Source organism: Neopsephotus bourkii, unplaced genomic scaffold (genome assembly GCF_033783945.1).
Source record: "Neopsephotus bourkii isolate Nb327-2 ecotype Australia unplaced genomic scaffold, CSIRO-AGI_Nbou_v1 NB_1765, whole genome shotgun sequence".
NCBI lineage: Eukaryota > Metazoa > Chordata > Aves > Psittaciformes > Psittacidae > Neopsephotus > Neopsephotus bourkii.
Window position 1 is genome coordinate 6,144,654 of NW_026902239.1, and position 13,281 is coordinate 6,157,934.

At 43.6% G+C, this 13,281-nt stretch overlaps 1 protein-coding gene and 4 non-coding genes across 5 annotated transcripts; all 5 read right to left on the reverse strand.

Moving 5' to 3' along the window:
- Positions 1–1,515: 1,515 nt before the first annotated feature.
- LOC133225742 (small nucleolar RNA SNORD100) lies at positions 1,516–1,600 on the reverse strand. Its single transcript, XR_009729261.1, has one exon. It is a non-coding gene; the product is annotated as a small nucleolar RNA SNORD100 (small nucleolar RNA).
- A 319-nt stretch (positions 1,601–1,919) lies between these two features.
- Positions 1,920–5,766, reverse strand: RPS12 (ribosomal protein S12). Its single transcript, XM_061378175.1, has 5 exons — positions 5,608–5,766; positions 5,085–5,201; positions 3,327–3,429; positions 2,760–2,861; positions 1,920–2,007 (listed from the first exon to the last, which is right to left on the reverse strand). The coding sequence occupies exons 1-5, from the start codon at positions 5,619–5,621 to the stop codon at positions 1,945–1,947; spliced, it is 399 nt and encodes a 132-aa protein (XP_061234159.1). The 5' UTR covers positions 5,622–5,766; the 3' UTR covers positions 1,920–1,944.
- Positions 2,317–2,450, reverse strand: LOC133225740 (small nucleolar RNA SNORA33). Its single transcript, XR_009729259.1, has one exon. It is a non-coding gene; the product is annotated as a small nucleolar RNA SNORA33 (small nucleolar RNA).
- On the reverse strand, positions 2,927–3,011 carry LOC133225741 (small nucleolar RNA SNORD100). The gene has a single exon (XR_009729260.1). It is a non-coding gene; the product is annotated as a small nucleolar RNA SNORD100 (small nucleolar RNA).
- On the reverse strand, positions 4,307–4,381 carry LOC133225739 (small nucleolar RNA SNORD101). Its single transcript, XR_009729258.1, has one exon. It is a non-coding gene; the product is annotated as a small nucleolar RNA SNORD101 (small nucleolar RNA).
- Positions 5,767–13,281: the final 7,515 nt, after the last annotated feature.

Genomic DNA, 13,281 nt, shown 5'->3' on the forward strand with positions numbered 1-13,281 from the left:
CTTAGTGTTTAGAAACCTCCAGTAACTTAATGAAATAAGCTCTCCAACTAAGGCTCGTATCTACAGGAACAAATCTGTCATTTCAGCATCCAAAGGGAAAGTGGTAGCCTCTGTACATTTGCTAACTTCCCTCCATTTACAAGACTAGCATGACATTAACAGCTACTTTTAACTCACTTCACTGAGAACTTCTCAGACAAAACTGAACATGTATCACCACAAGGTTACATTTCCTATATTTGGGCAGACTTGGAAAAGGTGAGACTGTCATTAAGTACATCTGAAAATGTTACTACAGGAACTTCTCAAAAATCAAATCACCCAGATTTAGCTACTAGCAGCTACACAGCTACAAATTTGTGACAAGGCCAAAAGAGAGACACTTCAAAAGAGCTTTAATGAGAGCTGTACAGTGTGTATGAGCCCAGCATCTGAAGAGGATGCCTGTCTATACACTACGCGCATGATGTGGGTTATCAAAATCAGTTATAAACCACAATGAAAATTCAAGCTCAAGAGACTGAGAAGACGCATTCCAATCTCCTCAGGCTACAGGTGCCCAGCCCCACATATTCATGTCTTACTCATCAGCATAATGCAGCAATTCCTTGTAACTCCATTTAAGAACTGCTCCACAGGAAGTGGAAGACATAACTTGCAGGAGATAAAAGCAAAAAATTGCTAAGTTCTGTACATCAACTACTGCAGAAATTAAAAGACACCGGGCAAGCCAGAGTTCAACAATGTGCTGTTGCAAGCAGTGATCTCAGCTACTTAGCTACCTGACTACTAACTCTGTGTCCTGGTTTCAGCAGTAGCAGTCATTTTTCTCCTTCTTGGTGGCTGGTGCAGTGCTGTGTTTTGACTTTAGGCCTGGGAAGAGAGCTGGTAACAATGTTTTCGTTTGGCCAAGGACTTTCTGAGCCTCATGCTCTGCCAGGGAGGAAGGAAAGCTGGGAAGAAGCAGAGACAGGACACCTGACCCAAACTGACCATAGAGGTATTCCATACCACAGCACGTCATGCCCAGGAGGTAACTGGGAGTTACCTGGAAGGGCCAGTAGACTGCAGGGTTGGAGGAGGTATTGGTCGGTGCTTGGTCAGGCTCAGATCAGAGGGGCGAGTTATCGGTTGGCTGGTGCTGAGGTGTTGTATTCTCTTCCCTTGTTATTTCCTTTATCATTATTATTATTGGTGGTAGCAGTAGTGATTTATGTTATGCCTTAGTTACTAAACTGTTCTCTCAACCCATGGAAGTTGCATTCGATTCTCCTCTCTGTCCCTCCGGGAGTAGGGGGAGGGAAAGAAGGAGGGGAGTGAGTGAACCAGCTGTCTGGCTGGGTTTAAACCACAACAGACTCCTACAGAATACCTAGAAGGAGGTGACAATACTTCCTGGAAGCTCATTCCACCAACAGTTTGCCTCAGAACTGGGGGAAGGGGAAACCAAACAACACACAACTTGTGTCAACTAATGTCCCTAATATATTGGGATAATATTAAAAAATTTCCTGCAACATCTCAGAAGACTTGGGTAACGGTTAAGGCCATTCTCCTCATCTGTTTCAGCAGAGGGAGCCAAATTTTCATCACAGATGCAGCAGTACTTTGGACTTTCCCCTAAAAACATATTCAGAATCCCTGCAGAAGTACAGGCCCAAGCAAAGGTAGTAACTGACAGCATTTCTGCAGGTGAGCTGTGCCAAGTTCCCCAAGTTGGTACCCTCTGGGATGGAACAGGAAACAGAAGCACCCAAGGGTAGGAAAGGCAGGGATCACCATCGTCTTTTTAGCAAGCTGACAGTTAACACAGTAATAGCTAAACCAAAATCTGAAAAGTCCTTTATCTTCTGATGGTACCTGCTGCAACTCAAAGAACTCTTCCACAGATTCCCACCCATTAATCACATGCACACTAGTCAGGTTCAAAATTTATTTTCTGGTTCATTTCTTGCACTTGAAATACTCTTCGATGACATCCTTGGCCTGAGATTCCTTGCCATAGTCCTGTAACACAAGGCAACTCATTAATAACACGCTGACTCATTCAAAAATTTGTCAGCTATTTTAAAAAGGAAAATTGAGGTTTATGCTTTTTCTCAAGGCATCCCAAGTATTCCCACAATTCCATACAAGTAACATCAAACAATCTGCCAGCTGTTTTCCTTTCATTCTCTTAATAAAAAACTCCTCTAATAAAAAACTATTTCATTCAAGTGTAATTCTTCATTTCTGTTTAAAGAAAGCTAAGTAAACTATGTGAAACAGTAGCAAAAGTATGACAACATATAAAGAAGGGATTAGTCTTTACTGTGAAGATGTAGCCATCTCTTGGGACCTCAAAGACAACAAAGTCTTCAAGGCTCGTACTGTGGCTTTACTTTACCAGCTCATTTTAAAATATGCTCTGCAGAACATTTTCAAGTTGAGCAGACACATTGAACTGGCATTTTTCTTTTCTGAAATAAAACTTCATCTCTTCTAGTTAAAAGATCTGTCCTTTAATGCTTACTGGCAAGTAGGCATAGATACTTTAAGGAAACAGGCATTAACTTACAAAATTTATACAAGTATTTTAAAAACACATGAAAGGGAATATAAAACAGGGAAGCAGTTTATCTTCATTATAACAATGCAAAGCAACTGTTTAAAAATAAGAATCTAAGATCTATTTAACAGTCCATTATCTAAAGCCACCTTATCTTTACTGCTTATTTTCAAAACTCAAGAAGCAAGCTATAATTACAGGATCATCTTACTTTGACAACCACACAACTGCAGCCCACTACTTTGCGAGGTTTTCCTTCTCTGTCAATCTTGCAGAGACCTACCCATTCACCCAGTTTCTTGTTGTCATCAACCTGTGTAAAACATTGCATCACATTAGAACTAGCAACTTGCAACATAACTGGGTTCAGCAAAAACTGCTGTACTCAGAAGTACTGGGTAACGGATGGCTGCTTTCCTCACAACTATCAGTAGAGGGAGCCAAAGTATCATCACTGTACAGCTTTGAAGAAAGGAATGTTTAGACATCTATGTTCTACAGCTACTTGCAGCATTAATCTATTTGTCAGAAAACAAGAAATCATTTTAACTTTGTTAAATATCTGATACACATCCTTTTCCATTTACATGCAGATTTTGTACTGTTTCCATGACAGTCACTCAGAACTAAAACAACCTTTGCTACGAAGAGAAACTTTGCTTAGATAAGCCTTATACAGAATTATAGCATAATGTCTCAAAGATTCAGCTCTCTGCATGCTGAAACAAGCAGCTTATATTGCAATCAGGGTAAAACCTGTGCCTGAAGTGACACTCACCTTTATTAAGTTGATCTGATGTTCTGCACAAAGTGCTTCAACTAATTTTACATATGTGGGTTCGTCACAATTTGAAGCCAGAACACAAAGATGGGCTTGGCGTCTTAAAAGAAAAAAAAAAAATTTTAATTTAGGACACAGACTAACGTCCTTGATAATCAAAACTGTGAAGAACAAAATTCAGCTACTGCATTTCTAGACAACCACTTCCCAAGTTTAACTTTTGGGTTCAAGACTACACAGGCTTTTGAAATACTAACATACTTTTGAGATGACCTACTACAAGTTAAGCTTTTCATATATGTAACAGACTACTCATATGTTGTTAGCTTTATTATCAGATTACTCTATTCCAGAAGCGTCTAAAAATTCCACAAAATAAATTCTCAGCCATTCAGAAAAGGGGTAATTACTGGATATACACCAGTCCCATGCAAAATTGATGTCACTATTAAAAAGCACCTGAGTTACAAGTTGCTTTTTCTTGTTTACCACAGATAGCAACTGAACATTAAGACCGCAATTATTAAAAGTTTGCATTTCCATATCAATTTGTTATAAGCTCTTCAGAACAATCTTTCTACTTACATTGAAAGAAGCTGTTATGACAGGGCCTCATTTCTAATTAGGATCTTTGTATACTGTGGTACAATGTTAATACCAAAGGGATACCTGACAACAAAGAGAGCTGTATAGGTCTTCCATGCTTAACCTAATATAATTTGACCACTGCAATCAAAATCAGTTTTCTCTATGGCCTCCTTCATCATGACTTTTACCACACAGTTTCAGAAACCATGTTTCCAAGTGAAAACCATCACACTCATATGCATATAAACTTTGCACATGATCCTCTTTAACACACAGCATATGAAATTTTATCTGAAGTCAAAACAACTCTTACAAACTAGTTGTCAGCCTATTAAGTAGTATTTCTCTCCCATTATTTGGTACCTTGTCTTAGAGCTTTTCGCATACAGGTTTGTCAGACTGATGGTCTCACTCATTAGACGAGTGAAGGGGTATCCGACAAGTTGTAAAGTCATCACCCAAACACTGCAGCATTTCACTTAAACACTATCTAGTCTTAGAAGTATGTGCCTCTCTCTATATATATATATACAGAAACATACACAAGAAACAGTACTTCATCCTACCAAGAAGCCATAACTGATTACCGTGGTTGGCACATTTATGACAATTTTAATTTTGTTTTGATATTGTACCAAACCAAATATTTACAGCTGAAAACAAAACAAAGGCAAAAAAATGAAGCTGAAAAAGCAGTGAAGGCAAGCTATGAATTTCAGGTTTACTTCATAAAACTAAACCAACTCTTCTAGGTTAAGTCTGACATATATAAACTCTCCCAGTTAAAATCTTAATTTTGAGAAGAGTTTTATCATTCTTAAAACACAAGGTCCTTGAGCCCCAGATTTTCATAGCTACATACTGCAAGTGCCATTCCATTTACTTCACAAAACAAGTCCACATGAAAACTCGATGGCACTGAGGTCACAAAAAGATAAAAAATACACTAGATGCTGTTATTCTTGAATCATAAAGTTTAACATCTGTATTTTAAGATCACCGTTAAAGACCTTGAAAAAGAGATAAAGACAGAGCTCGTTGCCAGAAAAACAGGGTCTTGCAAAAAGTTTCAACTAAACTCATGAGCAAAGTGACCACTGCATGTGTTCAACATACCTTGTGCCGTTCTGCGATTTACCTTAGGCAAAATGGGAAAGCCAGACTTACTTGTCCAAGGCTTTGGCTGCTTCACGGATACCACGAGCTAGGCCATCATGGATAAGTGCAGTCTTCAGCACTTCTTGCAGGGCGGTGTTAACATCCATTACACCTCCAGCAGTAATGCTAAAGAGAACACAGATAGTGCTCTCATCATGACATCTTAAAACGACAGGCAAGTTTCCCCTTTACCACCAAGCATCCAGTAATTAAAATTACACAGAAGCGAAGCAAGCAAAGAAACTAAGGCGAAGGAGAAACTGGGGAAAAGATTAATCTGAAAGGAACTGATATTAAATTCTCCTACCGAGCCAGCCAGCTCTGCTGCCTCCACGCTCCCTTAAAAAGAAAAGGAAGCCCCGCACACCAGCCGAGCATCCAACCTGCAGGAAGCATGCGGCAGCACCACGGCGGGGCCTACGTAGGCCCCGAACGCCCAGAGCTGCAAGGCCCAGCATAGAGGGGCGCGAAACGGCCAGGCGAGACGCGGCCCCTCCGCCCACCGCCCCCCAATGGCCCCGGCCCCGCTCACCCTTCCTCGGCCATGGTGCTCACGGTGGGTGCTGTTCCCGCCCGGCTTCCTGCTGGAAATACAGACACAGGCCGCCGCGGTGAGCGGCGCCAGCCGCCCCGAGGCCCCCGCCCGGCCCGCTCCCGCCACGATGCCCCGGCGACCGCGGGGATTCCGCTCGGCAGGCCCCGACGCCATCTCCTCTACTCACCCCCGCACCACCGCCAGGCACCAGCGGAAAAGGAGGCGGGACTTCCGCCTTACAGTCTTATAGTATGTAAGGACCCCAGTCCGCGCCGGCGGTGGGCTGTCCGCGGCGCTGCCTGATCCGTCACTTCAGTCTCCGGCCTTAGCCACGGAGGAACTTCCCCCGAAGCCAGAGAACCCTCCTGGAGCAAGCCAACTGCAGTAGCTGGCTAGCGACCTCCCGGGGCTAAGGACCAGCCGGGACTGGGTCACATCATCTTTCCTGGGGCAGTAAGCACACCAGTTGCTACTAAAGTGGTCTGACTTCTAGTGCCCCCCGTTCCTCCATGGCTTGCAGCCTAAGGAAGATGGGGAGCAAACTATAAATCCTTGCCGTCTTTCCGTGGGGTTACAGACCTTGGCTGTAAGTCAAATCAGAAAACGCACCTGCAGGTTCCCGCCCCTGTCAGACACTCACACACTGGTGATCTCACCGATGGCATGCACAGCACAGCCACCACATTTACAACATGGTGCTTGCCTGGGCGCTGTCAGTCTGACACGGGACTTTGTCCATCCTGTCTGCTTCAGACTGCAGAATGTGGTCATTGGGTGGTCTACCTACTGCCATCTTTGTAACAAAACATGTAGTGTCAAAATACAACAAAGCCAGGTAACAAATATTGATAGCCAGGTTAGTGGCTAATGCAAACACGTTTCTTGCCAACGCTGTGAGTCACCTTTTCCACAGTATGCCCTTCCTTGACGCTATGGTCAAGTGGCAGGCTGAGGGCTAAATCCAGGTAATGAGGAGACAGAGTGCAGAATCACAACACCAGATTGAAGAGACCTCAAAGTTCATCTGGCCCAACCTTTCGAGGCAAAGCATGACCTAGACTAGATGTCCCAGCACCCTGTCCAGATGAATCTTAAAAGTGTCTAATGCTGGGGAATCCAACACTTCCCCGGGGGAGATTATTCCAGTGGTGGATTGTTCTCATTGTGAAAAACTTTCCTCTTGTGTCCAGTTGGGATCTCCTCAGCAGTAACTTGCACACTACCCCTTGTCTCCCATGTGAGCCACCCATCAGTGCTGAGGAGTGCAGGGAAGGCCAGAGAGAGAAAGGGAAACCACTCAGCTGGCTCAGAGCTGTGCCACAGGCCTAGACCTCAGGCAGCACAACCTTCCTGACCCTGGAAGGGGAAGGGCCTGGCTGGGGGCACTGTGGCTGCACTTCCAGGCTTCAGCTGCCTCTTTTCCTGCTAATATCAACTCCGAAGCAGTCAGGTACCCACCCTTTATATTACAGAGATCTAGAAGGGGAAGAAGCTACCCACAGCCCTCCGAAAAAGTCCTGGAGACAGAAGTGGAGACAAAAGAGGGCACTACTCTCTCTCTCTGTGAGCTACCAAGGGCAAAGCCCTTAGGAATCATGCTGCTGGTTACAACGGTAGCCTCTGAGGTGCACACAGCCACCTCCAACTACTGCCATATATTGCTTGAAACTACACAAGTCCATGGGACCTGATGAAATCCATCCGCGGGTCCTGAAGGAGCTGGCAAATGAAGTTGCTAAGCCGCTGGCCATCATATTTGAAAGATCATGGCAGTCAGGTGAAGTTCCTGACAACTGGAAAAAGGGAAATATAACCCCCATTTTCAAGAAGGGGAAAATGGATGACCCGGGGAATTACAGACCAGTCAGTCTCACCTCTGTGCCTGGCTAAATCTTGGAGCAGATTCTCCTGGAAGGCATGCTAAGGCACATGAAAATCAACAAGGTGCTGGGTGACAGCCAGCATGGCTTCACTAAGGGGAAATCCTGCCTGACCAATTTGGTGGCCTTCTATGATGGGGCTACAGAACTGATGGACAGGGGTAGAGCAGTTGATGTCATCTACCTGGACTTGTGTAAAGTGTTCGACACTGTCCCACACGACATCCTTGTCTCTAAATTGGAGAGACGTCAATCTGATGGATGGACCACTCTGTGGATAAAGAACTGGCTGGATGGCGGAACACAAAGTTTTGGTCAACGGCTCAATGTCCAGCTGGAGACCAGTAATGAATGGTGTCCCTCAGGGATTGGTGTTGGGACCGGTCTTGTTCAACACCTTTGTCGCTGACATGGACAGTGGGATTGAGTGCGCTTTCAGCGAGTTTGATGATGACACCAAGCTGTGTGGTTCAGTTGATACGCTGGAGGGAAGGAATGCCATCCAGAGGGACCTTGACACGCTTGTGAGGTGGGCTGATGCCAACCTCATGAAGTTTAACCATGTCAAGTGCAAGGTCCTACACCTGGGTCAGAGCAATCCCAGGCACAGCTACAGGCTGGGCAGAGAAGAGATTCAGAGCAGCCCCACAGAGAAGGACTTGGGGATTCTCTTCAATGAGAAAATGAACATGAGCCGGCTTCAGTGTGCGCTTGCAGCCCAGAAAGCCAACCGTATCCTGGGCTGCATCAAAAGGAGTGTGACCAGCAGGTCGAAGGAGGTGATCCTGCCCCTCTGCTCTGCTCTGCTCTCGTGAGACCTCACTTGGAGTATTGTGCGCAGTTCTGGTGTCCTCAACATAAAAAGGACATGGATCTGTTGGAACAAGTCCAGAGGAGGGCCACGAGAATGATCAGGGGACTGGAGCACCTCCCGTATGAAGATAGGCTGAGAAAGTTGGGGCTGTTCAGCCTGGAGAAGAGAAGGCTGCGTGGAGACCTCATAGCAGCCTTCCAGTATCTGAAGGGGGGCTATAGGGATGCTGGGGAGGGCCTCTTCATTGGGGACTGTAGTGATAGGAGAAGGGGTAACGGGTTAAAACTTAAACAGGGGAAGTTCAGAGTGGATATAAAGAGGAAATTTTTTCCTGTTAGGGTGGTGAGGCACTGGAATGGGTTGCCCAAGGAGGTTGTGAATGCTCCATCCCTGGCAGTGTTCAAGGCCAGGCTGGACGAGGCCTTGGGTGGTATGTTTTAGAGCGAGGTGTCCCTGCCCATGGCAGGGGGGTTGGAACTTGATGATCTTAAGGTCCTTTCCAACCCTAACTATTCTATGATTCTATGATTCAAGAATTTGGATGCTTCATCTTACAGACTTTTTTCATCATGAAACTGTATCGATTCCCTGATTTGCAATGTTGTGTTGATCCAAGATGCTACATGAAGCATGTGAGTCTCTAAATTAGGGACCAGCCTGATGTTCTGGGTGATCCATTCTGACTCACCATTTTGAGGCATATATTTAAAAATCCTTTGGTTATAGCTACAACCCTCTGTTCTCTCCGTTCATTTCCTTCACTCCCCCTGACTGTCTTCCCTTTCCAGGGTGGCAGCCTTCCTCTTTTTTCCCTTTATGATCAAAATGGCAACTGAACTTGGGGGCTTTTTCAGAACAGTGGTGCTGCAGTGAGGATATAATGGTTCACTGTGTCTCAGCCACTCTCTTCCTGTTTCTTTTTTGCTGTTTCACTCCTTGTCTCTTGCTCTGGTAACCTTCACCTTTACCCTGGCAGCGAAACTCCATCTTTTCTTCAAAATGCCAAAATCCAGCTTTAGTGCCATGTTGTAAACTGTGGAGATTCAGTCAGGAACTAAGTAGTTCAGATGAGCACAGTACAGTGAGGTAGCCAGGTAGGCAGGCAAAATTGTCAGGTATTACAAACTCCCAAGAGAAGTCCACAACAGTGCTAAACTCTGAACAACCAGCTCCGAATTTCAGTTCTGAACAATGCTTGCAAAACTTCTTTTCCTCTGACATCCGCTTCTAGAAAACAAAGCATAGGCATGTGCTATGATTGCATTTCCAGTGTCACAAGATATCATTTCTTTCCAAAAGAGACAATTGCTCAGTCTTATGTAACACTGAGTTGGAAGCCCTCTTGCAAATAACACCAGTGCACAATTTCACCCTACTCTTCCTAAACAATTACCTTGTTAATTTCCTGGTCACACAGTCCAAAACAAGATTCTGCATCATAAAGATGTAAGACCAGAATATTTTTACCAATTTCTGTATCCTCAGAAGCCCTGCTCATTGGCCCTGGGAGGTAAGATGTGTATTTCCAAGTGCCTCCAGGTAATGGCTCAGAACTACCAACTGCATGCTGTTACTCAGGAGCACAAGAGATGTTTGTGTTGAGCTTCAAGTGCCTGGAGAAATTATGGTGAGACCATTCTAGGGTCTCAGAAAAAGGACAAGCTATTATGGCATTTCAGTTTGAAAATAAGAAAGGCTTTTATGTCATGGTAACTGAACAAAAGTTTTCAGGTTTTTGTTGCCTTCCACAGATTCTGCACTAGATCCTCAAAGGATGTGGTTACCATGTGGTTACCATGTGGTTAAATTAGATCCATTTTAAACACTTTCCAAATACCTGTGTGAAGCCACTATGACTTCTGGTAAAATAAATAGTAATATGATGCAACTAAGCACCAGCTAAGTGATATCTGGATTGTAATGCAAAAGATCTCTACAAATACACAGAACAATAACATGAGGTATGTACTCCCACTTGTATGGAGCATTTCAGAATGTCCTGGATGACCAGGAAGGAAGCTGCTCTTAACACAATTGTTGTTAATGTTTTTTTATCTTGTGGACATAAGCAATGGATGTAGACTGTTGATAGTCTGTGGAGGGCTAGTGTTCCAAGGCCTGAATTCTACATATGATTTGGTTCTGAAAGGAAAGTTACTTTTTAAAGTTGCTGCAGACATGACATCAGCAAGAAAAGCTTGTATGCTTTAAAAAAAAAAAAAAATACATTTTTGGTACAGTTGTAAAACTTACCATGACAGGCTGGTAACAAGTCCATGTTGAAATGCTAAGAAGTATTTATAGCTCTGCTGGCTTTGGCTGGGGTAGGGTTAATTTTATTCATAGTAGCTCATATGAGGCTGTGTTTTGGATTTGTGATGGAAACAGTGCTGATAACTCAGGGATGTTTTCATTACTGCTGAGCAGTACTTACAGGATGTCAAGACCTTTTCTGCCTCTCACCCCACCCCACCAGTGAGTAAGCTGGGGGTACGCAAGGAGATGGGGGGAGGAGGAGACACAGCTGAGACAGCTGATCCCAAATAACCACAGGGATATTCCATACCATATGGTGTTCCAGCTCAGCATATAAAGATGGGGGAAGAAGAAGAAAAGGGGGATGTGTCAGAGTGACGGTGTTTGTCTTCCCAAGTAACTCTTACTTGTGATGGAGCCCTGCTGTCCTAGGCATGGCTGAACACCTACCTGCCTGACCATGGGAAAGGCCACAGAAATGATCAGAGGAATGGAGGACCTCTCCTATGAGGAAAGGCTGTGGAATTGTTCAGCCTAGAGAAGAGAAGACTCTGGGAAGACCTTATTGCAGCTTTTCAGTTCTTAAAAGGGGCCTACTTAAAAGATGGGAAGAGACTTTTTAGCAGGGCCTCCAGCAATACGAGAAGGGGTTAGCTTTAAACTAAAAGAGGGGAGATTCAGGCTGGCTATGAAGAAAATATTCTTTACAATGTGGGTGGTAAAACACTGGAACAGGTTGCCAAGAAAGGTGGATGGTGCCCCATCCCTGGAAACATTCAAGGTCAGGTTGGATGGGGCTCTGAGCAACCTGATCTAGATGAAGATGTCTCTGTTAGCTGCAGGGGTGTTGGACTAGATGACCTTTGTAGGTCCCAAGCTACAGTGGTGAATGAATTTCTCATTTCGCTTTGCTTTACTATCTCAAGCATGAGTTTTCTGATTCTCTTCCCCCATCTCACCTGGGGAGAGTGAGCAAGCACCTGCATAGGGCTCTTGCCTGCTGAAGTTAAACCACAACAATAACTTGTGGAGAACATATGAAGAATTAACAGACATGTCACATCAACCAGTTTCTTCTAGCAATAATGAGCAGTCTTCCTCATGTGAGTAGGGGTGCTCAAGATGAAGCAAGCAGTCTTCCTCGCGGTGTACTTTTCACCTTTGGATGCCCCAGTAGCCACAAAACTAGCTGAAACCAGCCATATCTGTAATTCTTCTGATAGCTGCCAAAGATTTAAAACAGTGTGACCTTCCTGCAAAATTTATTGCAGGATGGGCAGACAAGGAGTATCCCAAGGTAGCAGATGTTTGGGAGGCACTGTCTCTAAACTAACTGATAAGTAGAAGGATGGTGTGAAGTAATTCATTCATGTTTAGTGGGGCCACTAAATTCCACAGACTTACAACACAAACATTATTCTTTATCTTCGACCTAAGTTAGTCTAAAAGTACTTCAACCCTATGTTTTCCAGGCACTAGCTTTTGTTATATAAAGCCCCCTCCCCTTTTCTTTTACCTTTACAAATTCTTTTGCTATGTGACTCCATTTTGCTCAAGAGTTCTGGCCGTTTTCAACTTATTGTCTAATCTTGTGTCTTTAGCGAGCTCTGCGAACTCATACAGTTATATCCACATAGCAACACCTAATGATTTGCAAAAGCCAATACATTTATGTGTTTATCACACACTCACAGGGAGTTCATAGCCCTTTTCATTACTAGAGCCATAGCTCATTCTGATCATAGTGCATCACTAGTACATCCCACATTTCAGCCTTCTGCTACACGCACTGACTTCGTGGAAATCTAACTCCATAGGCTTTACTGGATTACTCATTACTCACAGGTAATTATTAATGAGAAGATGACTAGGTTTTGAAAGTGGTTGGAATCTGTTGAGTGAGAGTCTAGACTGAAAAGAGCAAGTAGTTGGAGTGAAAACTATTTCACCTACTGAACATAATTGACCATTCTAGCCACAGTAGTGAAAGCTTTATTCTGTTGCCAGTTTTAATCCTTCTGTACAAGTTTCTCTTATTCAGTCTATTTACCTGTCATGCTTTACCTAGATACTTTTTTCTCATTATCCTTTTGTGAACTCAGGATGACTTACAAATGCTCTTCCTCTTTTTTTATATATATTTTTTTTTTGTGGGGGGGAGATATACAGCTGTTCAAATGGATTTACGTTTATGTCTTCTTTTCTGGAGGCAGACAGGAAAAGATTAACATTGTTGTTAGGGGTTTTTCAACTTCACAGCTACAAGATATGCCATACACAATATATTGTCAAAATAGGCTTCAGCAAAGGAAAGTGTGGCTGTTTTCTTTGTGGCTACTAAATTTTTTTCATTTCCTAATCTTGTGATAAGAAAGTTATTCCGCTTTTTCCTGTCACATGGAGTGTAGGATTCTAAAGTTAGGTACATGGCAACATTTGCTCTGAGACGTTCTTATTGTGCATATTAACACTGTAACTGGTGACAAGATGGAATAAGGATGGCCTAGTTAAAATAGTGCTTTTAAGAAGTAATTACTGTTTTTTTCTTCAAGCAACAGGTGGTCTGCATTTTACTACATTTCAAAGAGGTCCCCAGCTCATTTCTCATCTCCTTCCTCACTTTCCTACCCTCCCAGTAGAAACTCATGCTAAATGCATTGATTGTATCACTTTTTCCTCATCTCTAGCCTGAATTTACTCCTGGACAGTTTATAGCTAGTA

What these genes read in the sequence shown, in the direction of transcription:
- RPS12 (XM_061378175.1), bottom strand. An exon ending in GCAGCCAAAGCCTTGGACAA is followed by an intron (nt 3,430 to 5,084) that starts GTAAGTCTGGCT and finishes TTTTCTTTTAAG; the next exon opens with ACGCCAAGCCCATCTTTGTG. An exon ending in ATCAGATCAACTTAATAAAG is followed by an intron (nt 2,862 to 3,326) that starts GTGAGTGTCACT and finishes TGTTTTACACAG; the next exon opens with GTTGATGACAACAAGAAACT.